At 45.5% G+C, this 20,775-nt stretch overlaps 1 protein-coding gene across 4 annotated transcripts in view; it reads left to right on the top strand.

The window, feature by feature from the left end:
* The window catches only part of CADPS (calcium dependent secretion activator), a gene marked incomplete at both ends in the record, with an annotated part of 223,892 nt that overhangs the window by 121,334 nt on the left and 81,783 nt on the right, over positions 1-20,775 (top strand). For 3 of the 4 annotated variants that reach the window (XM_082322559.1, XM_082322560.1, XM_082322561.1), the window contains 4 exons: positions 2,571-2,679; positions 3,797-4,009; positions 15,139-15,275; positions 20,530-20,717. In XM_082322559.1, the coding sequence (XP_082178685.1) occupies positions 2,571-2,679; positions 3,797-4,009; positions 15,139-15,275; positions 20,530-20,717 (647 nt within the window). The remainder of the gene's footprint in view (positions 1-2,570; positions 2,680-3,796; positions 4,010-15,138; positions 15,276-20,529; positions 20,718-20,775) is intronic. The other variant, XM_082322562.1, reaches the window with a different exon arrangement.

Below are 20,775 nucleotides of genomic sequence, written 5' to 3'. Positions count from 1 at the left end.
CTCTCATACTCAGCTATGGTTCAGTGTGAACTCAGCAGGCTGTAAGATTAATTTCTGCTATTAACTGTTTCACTTGTCTGGCCACTTCTAAGCTTCTACAGAAAGCAGGGTCTGTAAAGCACAGTATTTTAGAGGACTGATGAAAGGCAAGCTGCAATTTCTACTTGACCCTACAGTGCTGTTCAGCAGCGAAGCACGATCGTGACGTACCGAGCTTTCTAGAATGTCATTTTGTTGGGTTTTGCTCTACCACCACTTGTAAATGGAAGGAGCCACATTGCACTGGTAGCCAGGGCATCAGCTTCATTCTGACCCCAAGCAGTAAATGCTTTAGACAGCAGGACAGGACAGACAGGCTGGTATGCCAGTCCTTGAAGTCAGTAGCTCGAGTTGTTTAGGTGCAGGCACTCTGCGTGGCAGCATTGGCACCTTTTCCAGAGGCCATCAGTAGCCATCTGCTCCCTCCAGCCTGATCCTCGCCTGCCTCCTGCCAGCAGGCTCTTGGGCAGTCCTGAGCTTGGCCTTCGCGCTTGAGCTGTGTGAGTGGAGAAGTAGGACGGGAACCCAGAGGAGCCCTGGCTCATGGCATGTTGTAGACCCACCTGTAGGTTTCTCTTAGCGGTCTCTTCTAATAATGATGTAGGGCAGCTTCTTCCAAGGAAACCATGTGAATGCTAAGAGGAGAGACCAGTTTCCTTTGCCTCTGTCCCAGGATGGCTCCATCTGTCTTTTACAACTTTTAACATGAGAAGCATAAGCTCTGAAATGCCTGTGTGTGTTTCCGTATGTTACTGTTGTGTTGGTGTGGTTGACTTATTGATAGGGATGAAGAATATTTTCTGGTTCCAAAGATGAGAGGAATTATTTGTACATGAAGAAGAGCTTGAAATTCAGACCTCATGTTCTGGGTCAGAGAAGAAGAAACTGAACTACTGAATGAATTTTACCTGTTGCTATAGAGTGTACACGAGAGGAAGAAAACATTAGTCATATTAATGTTTTCAATCAATGTCGGCGTAGGTTAGCACTGACTCATTTCACGAATTAAATTTATCACGCAGTCCCTGAAGTTCAGGCTGTCTAACACAGAGAAATCAAATCCTCACCGCTCAGATGAAATCTCCAGGATCTTACCATAAATAAAGCACATTCAAGAGTTTCTCCAGGAGATGGCAGCAATATACTGCAAGTCTAACTGAACGAACACTGCAGGAGTCGTCTGAATATTGTGCTGTGGGGCACGAGGTTATTTTTAGATTTCTTCGTGTTAATCTTTTTAATTTTTGTGTTGCCGGTACGATGGTATGCATTCAAAGTTCATAGCATAGAATATGCACGGGTGTGCTCCTGCTATTGGTCTGTTACTTGTCAATCTTTCGTCAGTGCTGGTAGTTTTAAGGAGGATGCAAGATGCTTAAAGCATCACTTTTAGTCTTACTCCCACAAATGTGTTAATGATAGGGTTTATTCTTAGGTGGCTTTTGGAGCTGTTCCTGGAGGAAGGCACGGTGCAGGCAAGGCTGCTGAGAGCAGGCTGGCAGCTAGCAGAAGCCCGTAGAGGGCAGCAATATACCGAGCGCCGGCTGGGAGACGCTACGCCAATAGACGGGTCCCCTGACTTAAATAAATGACATTTTATTAGCTACAGATGCCACTAAAATAGGTGCTGCATGTGTATTTGTAGCCGAGTGGTTTGTCTGGAGTTTGGAGACACAATCCCCCAGCCCAGCCGCTCGCCCATCATTCAGGATCTCTCCCGACTTCCAAAAAATGACGAGCACGATCCATTGCCACCCACCAGAGTTTTAAAGTTTCCTCCAGAGGTCAAGAAAATGTCCAGACTAATAAAATTACGTCAGGCGTCCAGGATGTGACACAACCTTAACAAAGTCATTTGAAATCATTTGACAGTAAATTTCCCCGTGAGTTCCTAGCCTGGGGCACGGAGAATCCTCTCCTCCCCGGACGAGCCTCGCGCCGACCATCCAGATTGCAGCACGCCGGGTACGCGCGGGGTCTTGATGCGGCCTGATGGCCTCCTAAAGGCGATTCGGGAGCCTGGCAGAGCCCCTGCAGCTGAGTCGGCTTCCGTCAAGAGCTTGACATTGAATGTATCGTGTCATGCAGATGGTACCTCAGAGGAGTGAGAGCTGCCATTTACAGCACTGATGACAACAACTGCCGAGATCAGTGGGATCTTAAGATTGCTTTAATATGACTGGCACCTAGCAATTTAGCTCACATTGTTTGTGACAGGGTGTCACTCTTGCACTTGTCTGGGGATGAATGATAGAGGGTTTTAAAGCATGGAGCTTCCTCTTTTGGAGGAAATCAAACCGCTGTATGTACTGATGCGGAGAATTAGATGCCTGCCGCAGCAGAGTGTGTTAAGAGAGCTTTGCAAAAGCCTGGTAAAAAGTTTCATCTGTCTTGTATGGGCAATGACCGTCAAAATTACCCCACCGCCCCCAGTCCCTGTAAACACGCCGTCAGCATACGGCATTTGTAAGCGCTTTGGATTGCCTTGTCGTGATCACCCGGTGCCATCTTAGCTTTGTGATTTTCTTCAGGTTAGTCAATATACATTTGCTATGTGCAGCTACCGGGAGAAAAAAGCTGAACCTCAAGAGCTGCTGCAGCTCGACGGATACACTGTGGACTACACCGACCCGCAGCCAGGTACGGGCTCGCTGCTGCGCCCGCAGGTGCTCGTGCTCGCCACGCTGCCTACGGCTCCCAAACGGGAGTCCTCTCTCTCTCTCTCCCTGCTTGCAGCTGAACTGTGATCAGCATTATTATAAATATGTTTGTGTTTATACTGATCATTAGCTATGCATGACTTTACTATGAATAGATCTAAGGAATTGAGCTAGGAGCTGCAGCAGGGGAGGGAAAGACTCATCTTCTCTGGGGAGCCTAAGTGAATTAGATGCTTAAATCCCAATGAAATTTGATTGTGAACTGAATGCTCAAATTGAGTGATGATCCTAACCTGTGCCTTCAGATTATATTCCCTAAATAAAAGGTTAGCAGCTATGCCTGTCTTTATTGTAGAAAATATTTATGGGACCAAGCCAGCATTTTCACCTGCCCCATCTTCTGTCTGATAGATGTGAGTGGAAGGGGCAGGATTAGAAAGCTCCCTGGTACCTGGAGGTACCTGTTGTGTACATGGTGCTGAGACCCTTCTTCAAGTGGAGGACCACCACATTTCTTTTATTTTGGTGGAGCGACACGTTGAGCATGGTGATCCTCAGCATGCCCTGGATAGTGGTAGCCCCAGAGGAGATGAAGAAAGATGCAGTAGGCTGGTTGTCAAGACCTTGATTCCAGGTTGATTCCAATGTTAGGGAGATGGGAAGATGGGTGCTGAATCAGGGTGAAGAGAGAAATAAGCACATCACCCAAGCATCTTTTGGGCAGTGTGAGCACTGGTGCACTCACTCTAATGGGAAACCTCCCACCGCATCCCCTCAAAACTCATTTTTAATGGGGTCCAGTGGTGCAACATGCACGCGACCTGCACAGATGGGGCTGTAGGTGAGAGAAGCAATTAATCCAAGTGTGTTGGGGCATGTTTTAGTAATCACAGTGCAGGGTGCTACCTGGGGACCTGGCGGGCTCTCTCGCAGGTGAGCTTGGTGCAGGGAAGGGGACTGAGCTCAGCCAGGAGCCGGGGGCAGTGCGCAGCTGGCTGGGGGGACAGCCGGGACGGTGGTGGGGTGGGAAGCCGGGGGAGATCCCCTGGCTGGCCTCAAAGTCTGCAAAACTCTGCTGTCACTTCCTCTCCTGCCAGGTTTGGAGGGCGGCAGAGCATTCTTCAACGCTGTGAAGGAAGGAGACACGGTGATTTTTGCAAGTGACGATGAGCAGGACCGTATCCTGTGGGTCCAAGCCATGTACCGAGCCACCGGCCAGTCTCACAAACCTGTGCCGCCTACCCAAGTGCAAAAACTAAATGCTAAAGGAGGAAATGTACCCCAGCTAGACGCCCCAATCTCTCAATTTTGTAAGTAAATAAGTTCTCCTAGAGAGCAGAAGTCTTTGATGGAAAGGTTTTCTGCACTGATGTAAATCAATATTCGCACACATGTTTCTGACTCCAAAATGAAATTTTTTTCATTACCATTAAGCTGCTTCTTACATCAGTGGATCCTGACCCAGTTAACCTGTGTATTTAGCACAACCAAACCCAAGAAAAAAATTCCTTGGGGAACTTGTCAATGAGTATTTTAAAGTGCAATACTTGATGGAGGAGAGACTGGGATCTGAGAGCCTGAGACCCAGCTTGCTTTCTGCCGACATGCGTTTTACCCCCACACAATAAACTGCACACCCAGATCAGAGCGATTCATTAGCGCCATTAGCTGTCTATCAAATGCGTCACGTGCTCAGAACTACAGGTGCAAATCTTGCAAGTATGAAATGCACACACAAAAAGAGGTCTCCTGTTGAATATTCAACTGTAGGAAAACATATGGTATTTTTAACAGGTTGCTTTGCAGGCCAGTTAGATGTGAATTTAAAGCAATCATCTTTTAAGTCGTAGCTATGCTGCATGTCCTGTGCAGTTATACCCAGTTTACTTAATTTGAAATTTAGAGCAATTTCTTTTGTCTTGCAAATGTAATTTGATTATAAACCAGACGAATGGCTCCTCGCTCATTTTTCTTGAAGGTCTTGATCGCACGTCTGGAGCCTCTTTGTTATGCAACATACAGCAGTTCTTGCTAGTTTCAGCAAAATTTAAGAATTAGTATCATATAACATACATAAAATAAAGAAAAAGGGTAAATATTAGCAAATTCTCCTAATTAAATTAGATTCTAACATTGAAAATAGTCTCTGTAAAGCTGTTATGGAGTATTTTGTTGTAAGGAACTCAGAAAATCTGCCCCTTGCTTATCAGTATAATTTGACCACCTTTTATATTGTTTTAACTTCTTCATGGCAGTATTTATAGAAAATAACAATGCAAGACATACATCTGTACTGTCAGTGTTACAGTTGAAAACCTCTGCTTGCTGCTTTTTCCTTTTTTTTTTTAATCCTCCACATGCCTGCATACTTTGGATCCCCTTCTGCCTTGCATTGCTGCTGCTGCCAGTGAGGACATAGCATGATGCAGCGTGGTTAACCCATAGTCAGTATTTTCATTTCAGTGACCCTCATCCTCTTCATCCCAGTCAGATCACCGGCTTTGAGGGTGCAAGGTTTAAAGGATTGGGGTCGGGAAGGAAGGACATCTCTCAGAAAGCCAAAATGGGAAGTAGGAATTGGGGTCTTGCAAGTGGGAAGCGTAGTGACGGTGATTAGCCTCTACGCCTGGCTGAGTCCTGCTGACCTGAGAGCACTCCCAGGGGTTGTGTGTCCCTCTGCCCAGGTTCTTGGATGTAGCAGGCACAGGTCCTTTTACGGCTGCTTTTTTACATGCTAAAAGCCTTCAAAGTGTAGCAAGGGAGAGCAGCAGAGGGATGCGGCTTGTGGCTCCCTCTCCTAACAAGTGGTGCTGAAGGATGCTCTTAGTTGTGTGGTTGCTGCAAAGCGGATGCACTCCTGCTCATCCCAGCATGATCCCTGTGGATTATGAGGAGGGCAGCAAGTGAATATCAAACTGGGGAATCACCTTTCCCTCCAGGCTTCTTCCGTCCCTGCAGACACCAGGCCTGGAGAATTTTTCTGCTGGGTAGATTCCTGATGTTTACGGAGTTTTCACTTTGCCAGACCAGTATGTGGGGTCAGGTGAAGGATCCCTTTGCCAGACACATCGTAATTGCCTGGCAGCAGCTGTAGCAAAATCTGCCAGGAGTTCGGGAAGGGAAAGGGGATGCCCGGGGCCGTGGGCCTTCGGGCGTGTTGTCCCCATGCACAGCCTAGCACTGTGTGCGTAGGGAGAGCTGAAACCCCCTGCTTAGGTTACTGGGATGGAGAAGGGGCAGCTGGTTTGTCCTAGTCCTTGCCAGGGAGCAGCAAAGTCGGTGACTGAGCCCAGGAGTCCTCTCTGCATCTAACCACAGCCCAGCATGTCCACCTGAGGCTTGTGCTGCTCGTGGTCCTGCAGACCTGTATCAGCCTGACTCTGCTCAAAGCTGTAGAAATGCCACAGGTTTGACCTTGCTTTTTCCATCTCACTTGCCTGCCAGGAGGCAGGGATCCCTCGTCCTCGCTTCTGGTGAAAACAGCTGAGGTTTCACCCCCTGGTCCCTCCAGGGCATCTGAGAGGGTCAGGATCTGACCTCAATTTCTCTCACTTGTTCTCATGCTGATACCAGCTCCAAATCCGGATCATTTGGCTTTTTTTATGCCACCACCTTCTTTCCATCCACAATGTGTTTTCCCCATAAGCTGGGTGGCTTCAGGCTCCCCTTTTTGCTGCAGGCACTGGGAAACCCTTTCGGTTGTGTTGTGCCAAAGCGTGGAAGAGGGAAACCAGTCGGCTCCTCAGTGTGATGGTGACTTGCTACTTCAGCTTCCTCTGGGCTAGTGTGTTTTGTCCTCGGTCTTCCTTCCTCCTCCTCCCTTGGATCTAGATCCCTCTGAAAGCTCTTTGTGCACAGGACCTTCATCCTACAAGAGGAGGAGGGCAGCACACCATAGTACACCTTCATCTCAACAGCAAGGCCTACTCATTTTTCATATTTCAACGTTTGTACGTGGCAACGCTCATTGCAAAAGTCATTGGGCGCAGCAGTTAAATAGTCAGAAGCAGAAGTGAGTCATGTATGCCACACATGATGGCTTGTCAGGAGTCTTAAATGCACAAATACGTATCTCAGCTTCTTCAGTCTTGAAATTCAAACTTATCAAGTATTGCATTTTTAAAAGGGTCTTGGTTTGTTATTGGGTTTTTTTGGCTTGTTTTTTTTTTTTTTTGCCTGCAGAAAGGTAAGGACTTTTGCGAGACATTTTATTCTTGTACATTTATCTTTATACCTGTCATATTTTTCGTGCTTGTTAGAGGCTATGGTGAATGAGGATGTGCAAAGAAGTAAATGTTAAGCCATTTGACGAGTAACTGTTGTTATAGCTTTCATGTTGTAGCAGTCCGAGATGGCACATGCGCATGCATGCACATGCAGAGAAAATCCAGCCCTCCGCTCCTGTGATGGAGCTGTCTGTTAAACAGAAACTTGAGAAGAACATATTTTGCTGTTGGGGAAACTTGGGAGAAATAGTGAATTCATTTGGTTCCCACCTCTTTTGACTTAGTAAATACAAACTTCGAGCAGCACTCAAATTCTCATCGGCAGTTCAATAGCAGCACTTGACTTGGAAGTAAGCAGACAGCTCCGAACCAGGGTGGAGTTTATTTTATTTGCAATTTAAGTACTGAAAAAAAAAATAGATCCTGCTATTCATTAATTTTTGTATGACTCTACAATTCCTTTTATGTGGGTGAACAATACCTGTTAGAGTGAAAAGTTTTGCTTTTTTTGTTTTGCTACAATTTACAAGAAAAACTCCATTCACGCAAAGCTGTGCTTTTCTCCAATGTTCGCATTATAAAAGAAAAAACCCAAAACTGTTCTTGTTTACTGTCGAAGTCATGCACAGTATTATAGTTAATAATGCTGCCAATACATATTACACCTTTTGGCAATATTTAAGCTTCATAAAAGTGGTCACTTGTCTGAAAGCACCAATCTTTGTTCATTCTGTGTTAGTGATGCATCAAACAAAATTCCCAAACATGCTCAATGTTCATTCTTTTTTCTTGAAACCCTTTTCTTTTTAACATGGAAGATTGGTCCGTACTTGTTTTACATATCACTTGTGGTTCTATTTCATTTTTTTATGTCTGTTTATATTTAATGACTGTTAATCACACCATATACAAAGAGTTGGTTGTTTTGAGAACTTGTAATGATTTGTTCCCCCATAATAAGTAGCAAGGTTTATTGAGCTGCTTAAGAAATTTTCAGCTGTAAGTGGTTTTTTTTTTTTGGTTGGTTTGATTTTCTTTAAGTTTCTTTTTCATTCTTTGCTTGAACCCAAATATTTAGCTGCTAGGTTAGGGCTCCTGTCTGCTTTCCTGAGCCTTGTTGCTAGTCTTTATGTTATTCTGGTTTGTTCCTTCTTACCCTGCTAACTTCTAGCTGGACTCAAGGGTAAGTGCTTCCCTGTAGCTAGCACAGCTCAGATAATCAGACTAGATTATCTGACATATGCAATGTGCTTTTTTTTCTCTTAAATCTTTCTCATGTTTAGATTTTGTAGTACAAACTTTCCATGTTATTTTCCTGAATTGAGGTTTGAAATGTAAGTTTTCATACTGAAATTAGGATGCATGTGATGTTTGCATAATTGCCTTCTCTCCCTGGCTTTCACATTGGCATCAAGTGATCCTTTTAGTAAAGCCAATCATTAACATTTCTATTTTTCATTCCAAGATGTAAATATTAATTAACATCACAATAAAACTGTAAATAATACCTTCTTTTGTTTCATGGAATTTACATCTAGTTGACTGCTTCCTGCCTGAAAACAGATCATTTTGCACTCTGACAATATCCTTTCTCTCCGTGCCGATGATTAGCTTGGTGCAGCGCACCAGCGTGCGGGGCTAACCGTGGACACCTCAAAGCGTAGAAAGGTAGGGCAGGAGACCCCGAGAGACCTAGACGAGGTGCAGGACTCCACAGGAGCCCCCAAAAAACCCCTCCGCACATGCCTTGTGAAAGCGAGCCTGAGTCATCCAGGTCTGGTAGTTCCCTCTCCCGTAAACTCGGTAGGGGATGATTTCGGCAGCAAGCGGCAGCTCTCTGGGTCGCCCCAGGTTTGGAGATGCTGACCCACCCCAACATAAATACGTTAGTCACGGAGGGGTGCTGCTGTTCCCCCAGATTATCATAAATTAATGTTTTAGCATGGGTCTCAATCACCAATCAAAGCAATGCTTGCCAGAGAATAAGCCAGGGGAATTATTATTTTACCTTTTCCTACTGGCATACCTTCTTTGAAAAAGAGAAAAGCACAAACTTGTGCTGTAAAAGAGCTCCTTAGTCTTTGTTCAGCCTTAAATACACCCGGTACAAGTCCTTTATTGATGTTAAAAGCTGCTTGTCTAATACCTGGTGAGTGCCTGCTTTCCTTAGGAGGGAATAGCATCAGTGGGTCATGAGAGCTGGCAAATATGTATCCAGAGTACCTGAATGCAATTATGAGAAGGAACAGGCGGTGTCATCCCTCCTGGCCATCAAACAAGACTCCTTTTTTTCTTCTTCCTCCTTTTGTTTCTTTTTTCTTCTTTTTTTTCTGTGTGTGAGTATGTGCGTGTGTGTATAAATATACCCCTGGGTAGCAGGCAGAATTCCTTCTCAGCAGACACTTTCTTTTTTCTTTCTTTTTTTTGTTTTCTAAATGTTTGGATTTCCAAAGAGGATTCTTATCAGACTTTACCACCAAAAAAAAAAAGTTTAATTTGACGGAAATACAGATTTTTGCCACTTTGAAAGAAAGAAAGAAAGAGTGAATGAATGAATGAACTTGGGTCTGGCAACATTACATGTATTTGCACTACAATGCATTGCTATCTTATTAGAGTATTAGTTTTGTGCTTTAATTGCTTTATTTTTTTTAGATAGTTAGAGATATCATGAGAACGCTGCTGTGTCTTCTGTATTGTCAACTTGCAGATGCTTCATTGCAGGAATGCAAAACTAAAATGTTAATTCAGTTCTCACGTAACTTGCATGAATTTAAAACTAGCCTGTAAATCACTTCTACGTGCTTGAAGAAGCATGGGACTCTAACTTATGAAATACAAATTCACAGGTTTCCGCAGTCATCCAATTCAAAAATATTTTTAAATAGTTACAAAAATGCTGTGAAACAATGTTTTATATTATAAATAGCTGTTCTAAAACTGTGTTTTTAACTTGCCACACAAGGAATTATGTAAGTGCATACTACAAATTCTTATTCATTTAACTACCAAACATTAGATAACTTAGATTTCAATTCAGTGCCTAGTATGTCCAGTGATTTACAGGAACATTCATAACCGTTTATTAAAATTGTAACTCGACCAGAAAAGAATTTGTTTGCAGCAGGGGAAAAGCCATAAAACACAGGAATAAACAGCCGATTAAATTTAAAGCTGTCTTCTAACGTGGAATAATATGAAGAAAAAAAAAAAGAGCTCTGAGATATCCAGCTGAGAGGCGAGTTCAGCCTGCTGCAGCGGCCGCAGCGCGTAGCGGGGAGGAGGTTTGCAGAGCCCCGGACACACACACGCGCACACACACACCAGTTTTCAGAGGTGGCAACGCCGTAGCGCACGGCGAGGAGGGCACTTGGTAAGACACCAGCCGGCACCGCCAGCAGCTCGCTCACGATCAACAGCCTGGCACGTTAAGTCCCAGTACGGGGTTTTTTTCCCCCATCCAGAACACCGGTATTTGCTAGTAAAGCCTCTCGCTCCGCACGGCCGAACAAAACGAGGTTTCTAGGCGCTTCCCGTGGGTATTTCTTTAACGAGCCACAGCCCGAGCGTGTCCGTTCGCTCCGCTTAAGCGCTGAGAGCAGGAGGGGACCCCGCCGCCCCTCCGAGCGTGCGGCCGGTCGCGGTGGGCACGCCGTCGCCCGCCCGCCGCGGTGCGTTGCCGGCGAGCGCCGCGCAGGCTGGAAAACTTCTCCCGCTTTGCCCGGCCAGGCCAGCGAAGAGTTTTCTAGAAATATCTGTAAATGAATAGCTGCCATCAATCATTGTCATTCCTTTATTTCATGTCTCCTGATGAGGTTGACTAGTGTCATTGTTTGTTACTGTCCAAACCACATCTTCATTCTTGTAATGTCAAGCAGATATGACAAGCACACATTTTCCAGATGAGTAAGATACAAAGTCACCTTTTAATTTACAGTTGTTTGGTTTTTTTTGTTTGTTGGTTTTGTTATTTTTTTTCTAATAAGCAAACGTGTCGTAAAATTTACTGGATGTTCAGTTGCCTTTGGTACTAAAACAAAGTCACTCATTAACGAAAAGAAATAAATCTGGAGTAAGAAATTCTTACAATAAAATGGCTACCTAAAGCCTTTTATAACAAGAATTCTTTTATGGAGCTTGTCCCCCGCTATTAACTTCACTGCTCTCAGAGCAAAATCTGCCAAAATTATTGCTGGAGCAAAAGAAATGCAGAGGGCAGGGAAATACATTTTAAAAAGTGAATGAGAGATTTGACTGGTTTGTCTCTTCCTTTTTAAATAACAGTTAGATAAAGAGAAATACAGCCCTCAGAGGACCAAATGGTGGGACAGTCCTTTGGTTTTCATTATTGTTGTTGTTGTTGTTGTTGAAATCTTTGTGTTCCCGACACTGGCAGATTTTTAAGACTCTGATTTCAAACACTTGCAGGGAGTGTGTGTGTGACAGGGGGGCTAGTTAATGGAGTCAGTATAAAATGCAAACTGGATAAAAATGAACAAAATAAACCCGGCAGTATTAAAAAAAGACCGAATTGTAGGTGACCAAGTGTAATATAAAAGGCCAGAGTCTGCAGTTTTCCAGAAGAAAGGTTCGGGGAGTCTGTGCTGCCAATTTACCTCCGCTGGCAGCCTCCCTTCCGAGACCACCATCGAACACCTTTCAGCTGCAGTTGTGTGCAGCTTGTCTAAATATGTAAGATAACTTTTGTGGGCCTGCAGCAGCATTTTGGCTGGGGCCCTGAACAAAGAAGCACCAGCGAGCTTGGCACGGCACCTTGGGAAGGGATTGTAAATTACTGGAGCATCATATAACTTTCTTTCTTTGGCTTCTCCTTTCTTTTTAGCTAGAATAACAGAGCAGGGTCAAAAAAGCAACCGTATTTGACTGAAACAATTAATTTAAAGTACTTGCGAATTAGCTGTACAGTTTGGGTGTGAATATTAGCCATTCTCATTTTGTACTTTGTTTAAAATCTCATTCAAACTGTACAAGCCATTTTGAAAGAGGATGGATTATATATAAAACCTGCTTCACATGCAGATGTTGGCATTATTTTAAGTCACACGGATCAGCTGTCTGGAGCAGAGGACCGATATATTTAGATCTATCCTGTTCTTTTTGTATTGCCTTTTTAATGCTTTTGGTATACTTTGACTCCTAAATTTCATTTTTAAAAGTGAGTCCATTGGAAAAATCAAAATGCAAAAATAAATTGCAAGTTGCATGGCATGTTTATTTTCTAACAATTAATTAAGGGAAGCTGAGTTTAGAGTAGGATTGTCTTTTTTAACCTGCTCCTAGTTATTCTTAAGGATTTTAAGCATCTGGCCCAGAGCAGATATTCCATTTAAGGGAAACACATATGTGTATTACCATTCTCCAAAGACATCTCCAGTACACACCACGCCAGCTTTATGCCCTGCGTGGGCGATGTGCACCCACCCAGCCCCGCAGCTCTGCCGATGCAAAATGATCCGATCACGCCAGAACTGCGGTGCTGGGCGGCTGCGGCTGGTCATCTTCCTTCCCATGGCAGAAAACCCCGTTTTAAACCACCGACCGAGCAGAAGTCGTGCGGCTCATACTTTTTTGGTCACCCAAGCTCATGCAGTGCCATGTCTGATGCTTCTCTCTTCATGGTTGTTCTGAGATGGTGAGATTCGGGACAAGTGGGCTTTCGAGCAGGCGCCCAACGGGGTGTTCAGTAAGGTGTTGCTCGCAGTGATTAATGAAAGTAAAATTGCCCCTGATTACGGAGAGTTGTGAAGGCCATTTAAGCGCCGTGTCAATTCTCAGCGCTTGGCAGGGAACTGTCTGTGCCCTTGCCTTGGGCACAGAGATCTTAAAAAGCCCAGGACAGACCCTCAGCTCCATTGTAACCAGCAGAGCTTCGGCAGGTTCACACCAACCGAAGGTCTGCTCTGTGTCCACCTTGTACAGAGAACATGAAGTGGGAAAAAGCTTATTAGTTTGGAGTAAAAAATATTCATTACAAACATGCTTTCTAGCACATCTGCTCAAAAAAGTTCACCAGCTAAAGGGCTAGAGGACTCTTCAAATTTCCAGCTGATTTACTCAGCTCTCAGAGCCTCGTTGGCTGAGCAGGAGGATTGACAGTGTATCAGGGCTCCTAATTGAAAAGTAATAAAATCTCTGAGCGAAGCTGGCAAATGAAGGCCTCCAGCCAATTTGTCAGCTTGCAGTCAACTCAGAGGAGCCGGGCAGAGCAGCAAGCCATTAAAAATAGTCCGATAATATCTGTTAAAACATTTTGCGGGCACTAGGGATGGAATCGAAAATAGTGTAGACAAACTCTTTGGGAGTGAACTCAATCAAATCAATCTTGGCCCAGAGGGACAAGAGATGGTGGGGCAGAAAGCTGTCAAAACAGACAGGAGCCGTGAGCCCCAGGGCTGGGTGGGCTTCGCATCCCACGCCCAAGGATGCCGGGGAGGTGCCGCGGAGGTGATGCGCTCGTCGGGGAGGTCGTCCCTGTCCCCCGAGCCAGCCCTCGCGCTGCCACGTTGCTCGGCACTGGCGGCGGCTTCTTCTGTCCCCGTGCTGAATGCACCGAGCTGCCGGCAGAGGCGGAGGGGGGATTTGGGACCGGGGAGAGAGGCAGGGGGGAGGCAGCAGGACCTGGCGCACGGAGCAAAACAGGGGAGCGGACCCTCAAAAATTAAGCAGCTGTAGGAAAAAAAATCAGTGTTTATTCAGCAGGGTTTTAATGAGGAAAATTGCCAGCTACTGCTGAATTAAGTATTGCTAGCAGCTAATTGAAATGTTACATGTTTTAATTTGTCTGATTTCTTTCCAGTGGGTGATGTTATTTATATAGTTTGCATATAGCTAACGACAGACTATACAGAAAATGTAAAGATTGCTTCCAATGATCAGTAATACGAGCACAGACATGAACAAGGTATTTAGGAAGACATGCCACGCTTCACAGCTTAATATTAAATAGTAAAACATATGTAAAAGAACACAATCTCATTATCATGTAAAGCTCTTTTTATTTTTTTTTTTTTTTAAATTACGGATTTTTGTTTCTTCTGGAAAAGAGGTATTTTGTTTTAAAACAAATGCAGTTACCATATACTACTATTGCGGAAAACTGCATTTTTTGTGTCCTTTCAGCCACATTGTTTCAAGGCCACCCAGTTCCCCTAGGAGGCTATAAACAGGGGAAGGATTTAAATCCTATTCTCTTTGTCAAGGATTTGGCAAGAACCCACATAGTAGGAAGCTGAGCACGGACAAAACCGAGTGAAAGGTGTCCTTTAATTCCCTGGCCGCTGGTAGAACAAAGCCTGCTCCCAGCGGGGTCCCGGCTGGCCGCACCCAGGCCGGCTTGGCGGCTTCATTTCAACTGCTGAATTCGGTGTATTTTTAGTTCACCATGTTGAGATTAATTAATTAGCCCCTAGGAGTTAGTGCCCATAAACGTCACCCAAAGCAGAGAAGTATGAATACGTTGAGGCTGTTAATTCGCCCAAAAATGGCAGCTCGTAATCCAGGCAGGGGAAATTCAGCCCCTCCGTCGGGATGACTGGCAGCTCCGGTGCACCATCGGGTTACTGCCTCACTGACAACAAACTACATATCAATTTAACTTCTTAGCAATGCTTAAAAGAGCATCTTTTTATTTTGGTGAGGTAGCATTTAAAGTTGCCGTTAGGAAAAAAATTGCCGCAGGGAGACAAACATTGGCATTTGGATAAAGAGCAATGTAACTGGTTTGATACCTAGAAACCCTAGTAAATGTAGAGAAAAATGCTACGGCTGTAACTTCATTAGAATGGCAGAATCTATTATAATTAACCGCAACTAACTAAATAGGAGCTAATTTACTTATGTGAGCCAAAATTCTGTTAACTCATAGCGTATTGTGACACACAGAGTAAGTTCTTGGGTTTGTGTTCTGGTTTTAAGTACAGAATAAATGCACTATAATGAGCAGTTGACAAGATGTTAATTCTAAAATCTTTTGCCTACATGCAATAAGATAGTCCATAACTGATGCAAGTTGACAATGGGAGGTGAAAAGTGTACTGTATAGCCTGCAAAGAGAACAGTTAATGGCAATGTAGGGAAGAGGAGATATTTAGCTTTCATGCTTCATACTGTATATTTTTTTCTGTTGTATTTGTCAACTAAAATGTCTTATATCTCTCTAAATGGTGTCTTTCTCTATATGTATAAATGAACAGATGCAGATAGAGCTCAAAAGCATGGCATGGATGAATTTATCTCTTCCAATCCCTGTAACTTTGACCACGCTTCACTCTTTGAGATGGTTCAGCGCCTCACTTTGGACCACAGACTTAATGATTCCTATTCTTGTCTGGCAAGTATATTCTTTGGTCTCTAGTGATATAAACATCAAGCAGCAAAGTCAAAGCTAGTGCGAGTGGGGGCTAATCCCCCTGTTGCTGGAAGATTGACTTCTGTTTACGCCAGGTTTGAATTTGGCCCAGAGGTATTTACTTTTGAGAGGCTACCTGCAGTGAACTGACTGCTGTTCTCCAGTTGCACTGTCTTTACCCTTTCTGTTTGCAATGCTTAAAATGTTTCTTCCTGCAAAGACAAACGCCAGTGTGGGGATGCGAAGTAGAGAGCAGTGTTTTGCAGCCTCCCGCACTGCCTTCCAGAGTCTTCTGGATGAAAGAACAGGGGAAAGATGACGGTCTGGTACCACCTCCCATGTCAGTGGAGTCCCACCAGGAATAACTGTGGCCCAGCTTTGTGTCTCTTTATAAGCAGGGATCCCAAGCAGGTAACAGATGGGACTAGGTGGATAACTGCAGTGACGCTGCAGTCTGTCCGCGCTCACGTAGTCGCATGCCCATCCTGATTATTCTCATGAGCACAGGTTGCAGCTCTCAGCCCACTGCTGTGTAACATGGTCTATGGGACAGTGGCACTGAGATACTCCAGAACAGCTTGTAGCCTTTGGCTGGGGTGCAATGCCTGGGGGCTCTTAGGTATTGTGAGGATTTAAATGACAAATAACCTTTAACGATACAACTTGAACAATTAATTTTTAGCGGTTTCGGTGGGGAGGATGAAGAGGCTCTTAAGTTTTGAGAAAACAACAGGATGAAGCCTTTCTAGAGGGGCCTGAAATGTCAATCCTGTCCTGAACATGGCATGGGACAGATCCTGACCTGCTGCCCTCCTCGTCTTGCACAGAAACCTCCACACTGGGGTCTGCGTCTTCAGCAGAAGGACCACCCCGTGCCGATAGCCTTCAGCTTTTGCCAGCTGTGCAGTCCCTGGAGCTGGGGCTCTTGAGTGGCTCGCTGTTAAAAGCAGCAACCTGGGAACACAACCGAGCAGTTGGCAGTCAGGCTGTCACTCTCAAATCCCGTCCTCTACGTCCCCCTCCACCATGGTGCTCCTTTCACCTGCTCTGCTCCTTGCACTGCACGCAAGGGCTGATCTCCTAAGGCTAAGATCCAGTAAATGCCATTAGCAGTAGTGAGTTGTCACCTTCCTGATGAGAGGCAGGGCTAGGAGGAACAGTTGTGGACATCCCCTGAGGTAAGGATGGGGTGGGGGAAGGCTGCAGCGTGCACTTTACCCGCAGGTACCCAAGTGGTACGTGTAGGCTTGGTGGGAGCATTGTCAGACCTGCAGCAGGTTTCTCACAGGTTCCATCAAGGTCTTTGCTCCGGCAGGCAGTGAATTTGGCATGCAGCTTCTGCTCCCCACGCATGGCTGACCCTAGGAAGACCATCCCCATCCATGCATGTCTGACAGGTTGGCTTGCAGCTGGTTTGTCTCTGTGCAGTCTCGGGCCTGGTGAGGGAGCTGTGGCCGTTGACTTAAATTCATGGAGAGGTGCAAGGCCATCACTGAAAATGATTAACAATGTTTCTCTTCAAGAAACCCACCAGCCACACTTCTGCTTCTTGTCAAGATGTTTAGGCCCTTGCTAGAAGCTACCGAAGTGGCGGAGCTCCCCTCAGCACCAAGACTTGTACCTCTGGAGCGGAGCATCACCAATTAACCATCTCCTTTCAAGTCACCCATTGCAGAATGTTATAAAGAAGAGAATAATGGCCTGTGTTCACCTACACTTGGATTTCACATGCTTCTTTACTTATTTTACTATGGTTTTGTCCTGATTATGGTGTAAAAAACCAGACTGACCTCAAATTTGAGTTCAACTGCAAAGAGCTCCCATTGCTCTTGCTGTGTCTTTGGGATGCTGGTGATACCACTGCGCTGGCTTGCCTGGAGGAGCTGTGAGCCCGTGGTAAGCCTGCTCTGTCCGCTCTTTGTGCTGCTGGGCAATTGTTGTTCTCCCTACAGGACATTCCCATTCAAGGTCCCGCAGAGTTTTGCCTTGTCACACCTCTTCTTGTTTTCAAACGTGGACATGGAGGTACCAGGGAAGACTTACCCAGACACAGTGGCTTACCCTGACACGGAGGATAACTCAGCGTTGCCTCCTTTCTGTGGAACCAGGTTAAACAACGTTATTGGGAGCCCACTCGCTGGCTGAGCCAGGCATCCCGATGAAAACAAACAGGCTGGCTGACTAATCTCAGCTGTGGCAGAAGTGATGTTTGCTGGCAGAGAGCACTGTGCTGGGGAAAGGGAAGAGCGTTGTCTGCATCGCTTGCTGAGGGCTCCTGCCCATCGTCCACAAACTGGTAGCACAGTCGCATTCACAGTTCTTCCTGGACTTTTGGGAAGAGTATGCAGCTCTTCCAGCTTAGTATGGACCCCCCACACGCATGGATCTTCATTCCTTTCTGCTTGGACATGTGCGTTATTTCTGAGGCTGCCCTTCAACTCTTTCCAGGACTTCCCAACCTGCTGCCGGCATCCAGCTCGTGCAGCTGGGTCCCTGCTGGAGCTGTATTTCCCATGATGTGTCAGCACTCGTGGGATTCACATAATACAGCACAGCATGTACTGAGGAAAGGTGGTCTTCCAGATTGCCCAGCTTAGCTGAGATGATGTGAAGGAGTCAGATTAAAAGGTCCATGAAGCAGGCTACCAGAATGAAATTGTTTTGTTTTACCTATGGTATATGAGAAAATTCAGCTACTGAAAAGTGAAAATTTTCCCTCAAAAACCCCTGGTTTTTGCAAAAGCTGCATTTACCATTAGAAAAATTGCCAGTGATTCACCAACCCTGACCAAGCCTTGCTTTACCCAGCTTCAAAGCTCCTGTTGCACTCCCCACCGGTGCCTGGGACACATGTCCCCTTCTCGATGCAGTTCAGATGCTTGTTGAACACAGTCAGTTGAACTCCCTGTGCTCTACGGCCTTCCTCCGATGTCCCCTCTAGGTTTCCTCATGCCATTAAAGACCATCTGGGAGACCAAACTGAGCTACACCTAGCTGCGTTGGGGTGAGACACCCGGTGTGTCACCACTATTGGCTGCCTTTGCCAGACTGACTGGTTGTCAGCTGGTTGCGCCAGGCAGATCTTAATCAAGAGCCAGGATCTGCCTGAAGATGTGGGGGATTTGTCTGAATACCGCCTTCATCAAACCTCAGATTTTTTCTGGGGCTGTGGGGAGCAGCATTTGCTGCTCCTTTGGAGCCCCGTGCAGCAGCAGGATTTTTATTTCATACCTCTGCTGTGCAAAAGGAGACCACCTGGTCCTCCTGGGCTCTGGATCTCTCCACCCGTAGTCTGCTTGCCTGTGCTGTCAAGAGGTATTGTGGTATGAGGCTCATCACTGAACCTCTGAGCTTCTGCTCAGGCTTCCCCTCCATGAGCCATGGCAGCGATCTTGAGTGGTTGCCCCCATCCCTTCTGTCCGCCTGAGGACCAGCACTTGTCAGCGCCCGGTGCAGGGGAGCAATGTGGGGTGCGCTGGATCGCTGGGTCCGGCCTCCTGCTTCTTTCACTCCAAATTCTGGGCTTGATACCCGGCTCCAGTGAAATTAGTGCCAGCCTTCCCGTTGGTGTCAGTAGGGCCAAGATTTCACCCCATAGGGAGGACTGAGTCCTTTGTATGTATTAGGGGAATATAACAATTTCAACTGCATTTCTACCCCAGTAAGCAAATGCACGCGCCTTTCTATCACTGAACAGTTACGGCATTTCTATATTTTTACCACGCCTGATCGCCAAAGACTTGTGTGAAAAGAGGCAAGGTGAAGAGACGGTCCAAGGATGTAACAAACAGGCAACGTAAAGAAATCCAGAATCAAGGATAATACCACCAACCAAAAAGCAAACAAAAATACCGTTAAAAGCAGTGAAGGCAAATATACCCCTCCCAAAAAATAGCCTTCCAGAGTGCCGTCCCATCTGCATTGTTCTGTGGCTTCATTTTGAAATGTGCACTTCTAGTGATCCCAGCACTGTAGCTACTCCCTATATCTATCATTTTCCCCTCATTATTTTAATTCTTTTCTCAATCTGTTTTGGAGTTGGCCCAATAAGGATGAGCAAATCCTTCTCTATGTCTTTGAGCTCTTAATTGATATTTCTTCAACTCTTTTCAAAGCAGCTATTTTGGCATCTAGAAAAGATTTGGTGTCATCTGAGTGGTAGAAAATATATTTTAATCTTTCACAGCAGTGTTGTTTCTAAGATGTAGCATTTGGGGTAACAGATGGGGTGGCAAAGAAGTTGCCTATAGGGGCAGTGCTCTGCCTCAACTACTCTCCCGCCCGCTGCAGGAACTTTTCAATTAAACGATGAAAGATTTTGCAGCTTGATGCATTCCAGAGCTGCGTCTTAGCAATTGTTTAGCACCCAAATTTCCATGTAAATATTGACGGTTTTGCAGCATTTTGAAAAGCAATCTACAAGAATATTCTTGTTCTCGCTAGCGCCTTTCCCGAAGGCAGAGGCGCGCTCCGCTTCGGCTGTCCCGGGATGTTCACCGGAGCCGTCCCCTCGCGGGGAAGGGCGTCCTCCTCGGGAGCATGGATGTTGCACCACAAGCTGTGTGTCACCAGGCCCTCAGGACTGACAGACAGAAATAGTCTGAGGTTTCTCGATGTGTAAAGAAACCCTGCTCGTGAGCAGAGCTTCCCTTTGCTTCGATGCCGAGGAGGTGGGCGATGGCAGAGCGCGTCGCCGGCAGTACGCAGTAAGGACGATGGGAAACGTCTTCCTCCGTCTGCAGGACGTTCCTACCTGCCAGATGCAGGAGAAGTCATTATTCAGTGCAATCCTCCATGCTCTCCCCCAGATCAGTCTTCTTGCTCCTGGCCGAATGTACAGTCCCATCCCCGAAATGAGATTACTGTTTCACGCTGTTTAAATAACCAAACCTTTGTCATCTCTTAAAGGTGTAAGTCTTTTTTTTTTTGTTCTTTTTTTTTTCTTTTTTTTGCTAGGCACTGACATGAACTGGCCTAACTTTTCAGCGTTTAAAATGACATTTCCCTTTAACGGTAGCATAATATGTTTTTATTAACAGTTGCACTTAGTATATGCTGTGTTTGGGTGATGATATACAGACTGTATTGTTTAAGAGTGACCTGTCTGCTTTTTCCTTAACGTAGCCTTAGGTTTGTCTTTCTTTTATTAGAACAGTTGACCACTACACCTCCAAATCTGATAGCCTTTGTATTTAATAACTTATATTTAAAATCAAGTCTCTTTATTTCTAAACAGGGCTGGTTTAGTCCTGGCCAGGTCTTTGTGCTAGATGAGTATTGTGCACGTAATGGAGTGAGAGGCTGTCACAGACATCTCTGCTACCTCAGAGATTTGCTAGAGCGCGCAGAAAACGGAGCTATGATTGACCCCACCTTACTTCACTACAGCTTTGCCTTTTGTGCATCACATGTTCATGGCAACAGGTAAGGACTTCTTCTCGGCTAGCGGCTCCCTGCCAGCAAGGGATGACTTTGTCAAATA

The sequence above is a fragment of the Platalea leucorodia genome (genome assembly GCF_965183815.1).
Source record: "Platalea leucorodia genome assembly, chromosome: 9".
Taxonomy (NCBI): domain Eukaryota; kingdom Metazoa; phylum Chordata; class Aves; order Pelecaniformes; family Threskiornithidae; genus Platalea; species Platalea leucorodia.
This window is presented reverse-complemented; position numbering and strand designations above follow the sequence as displayed.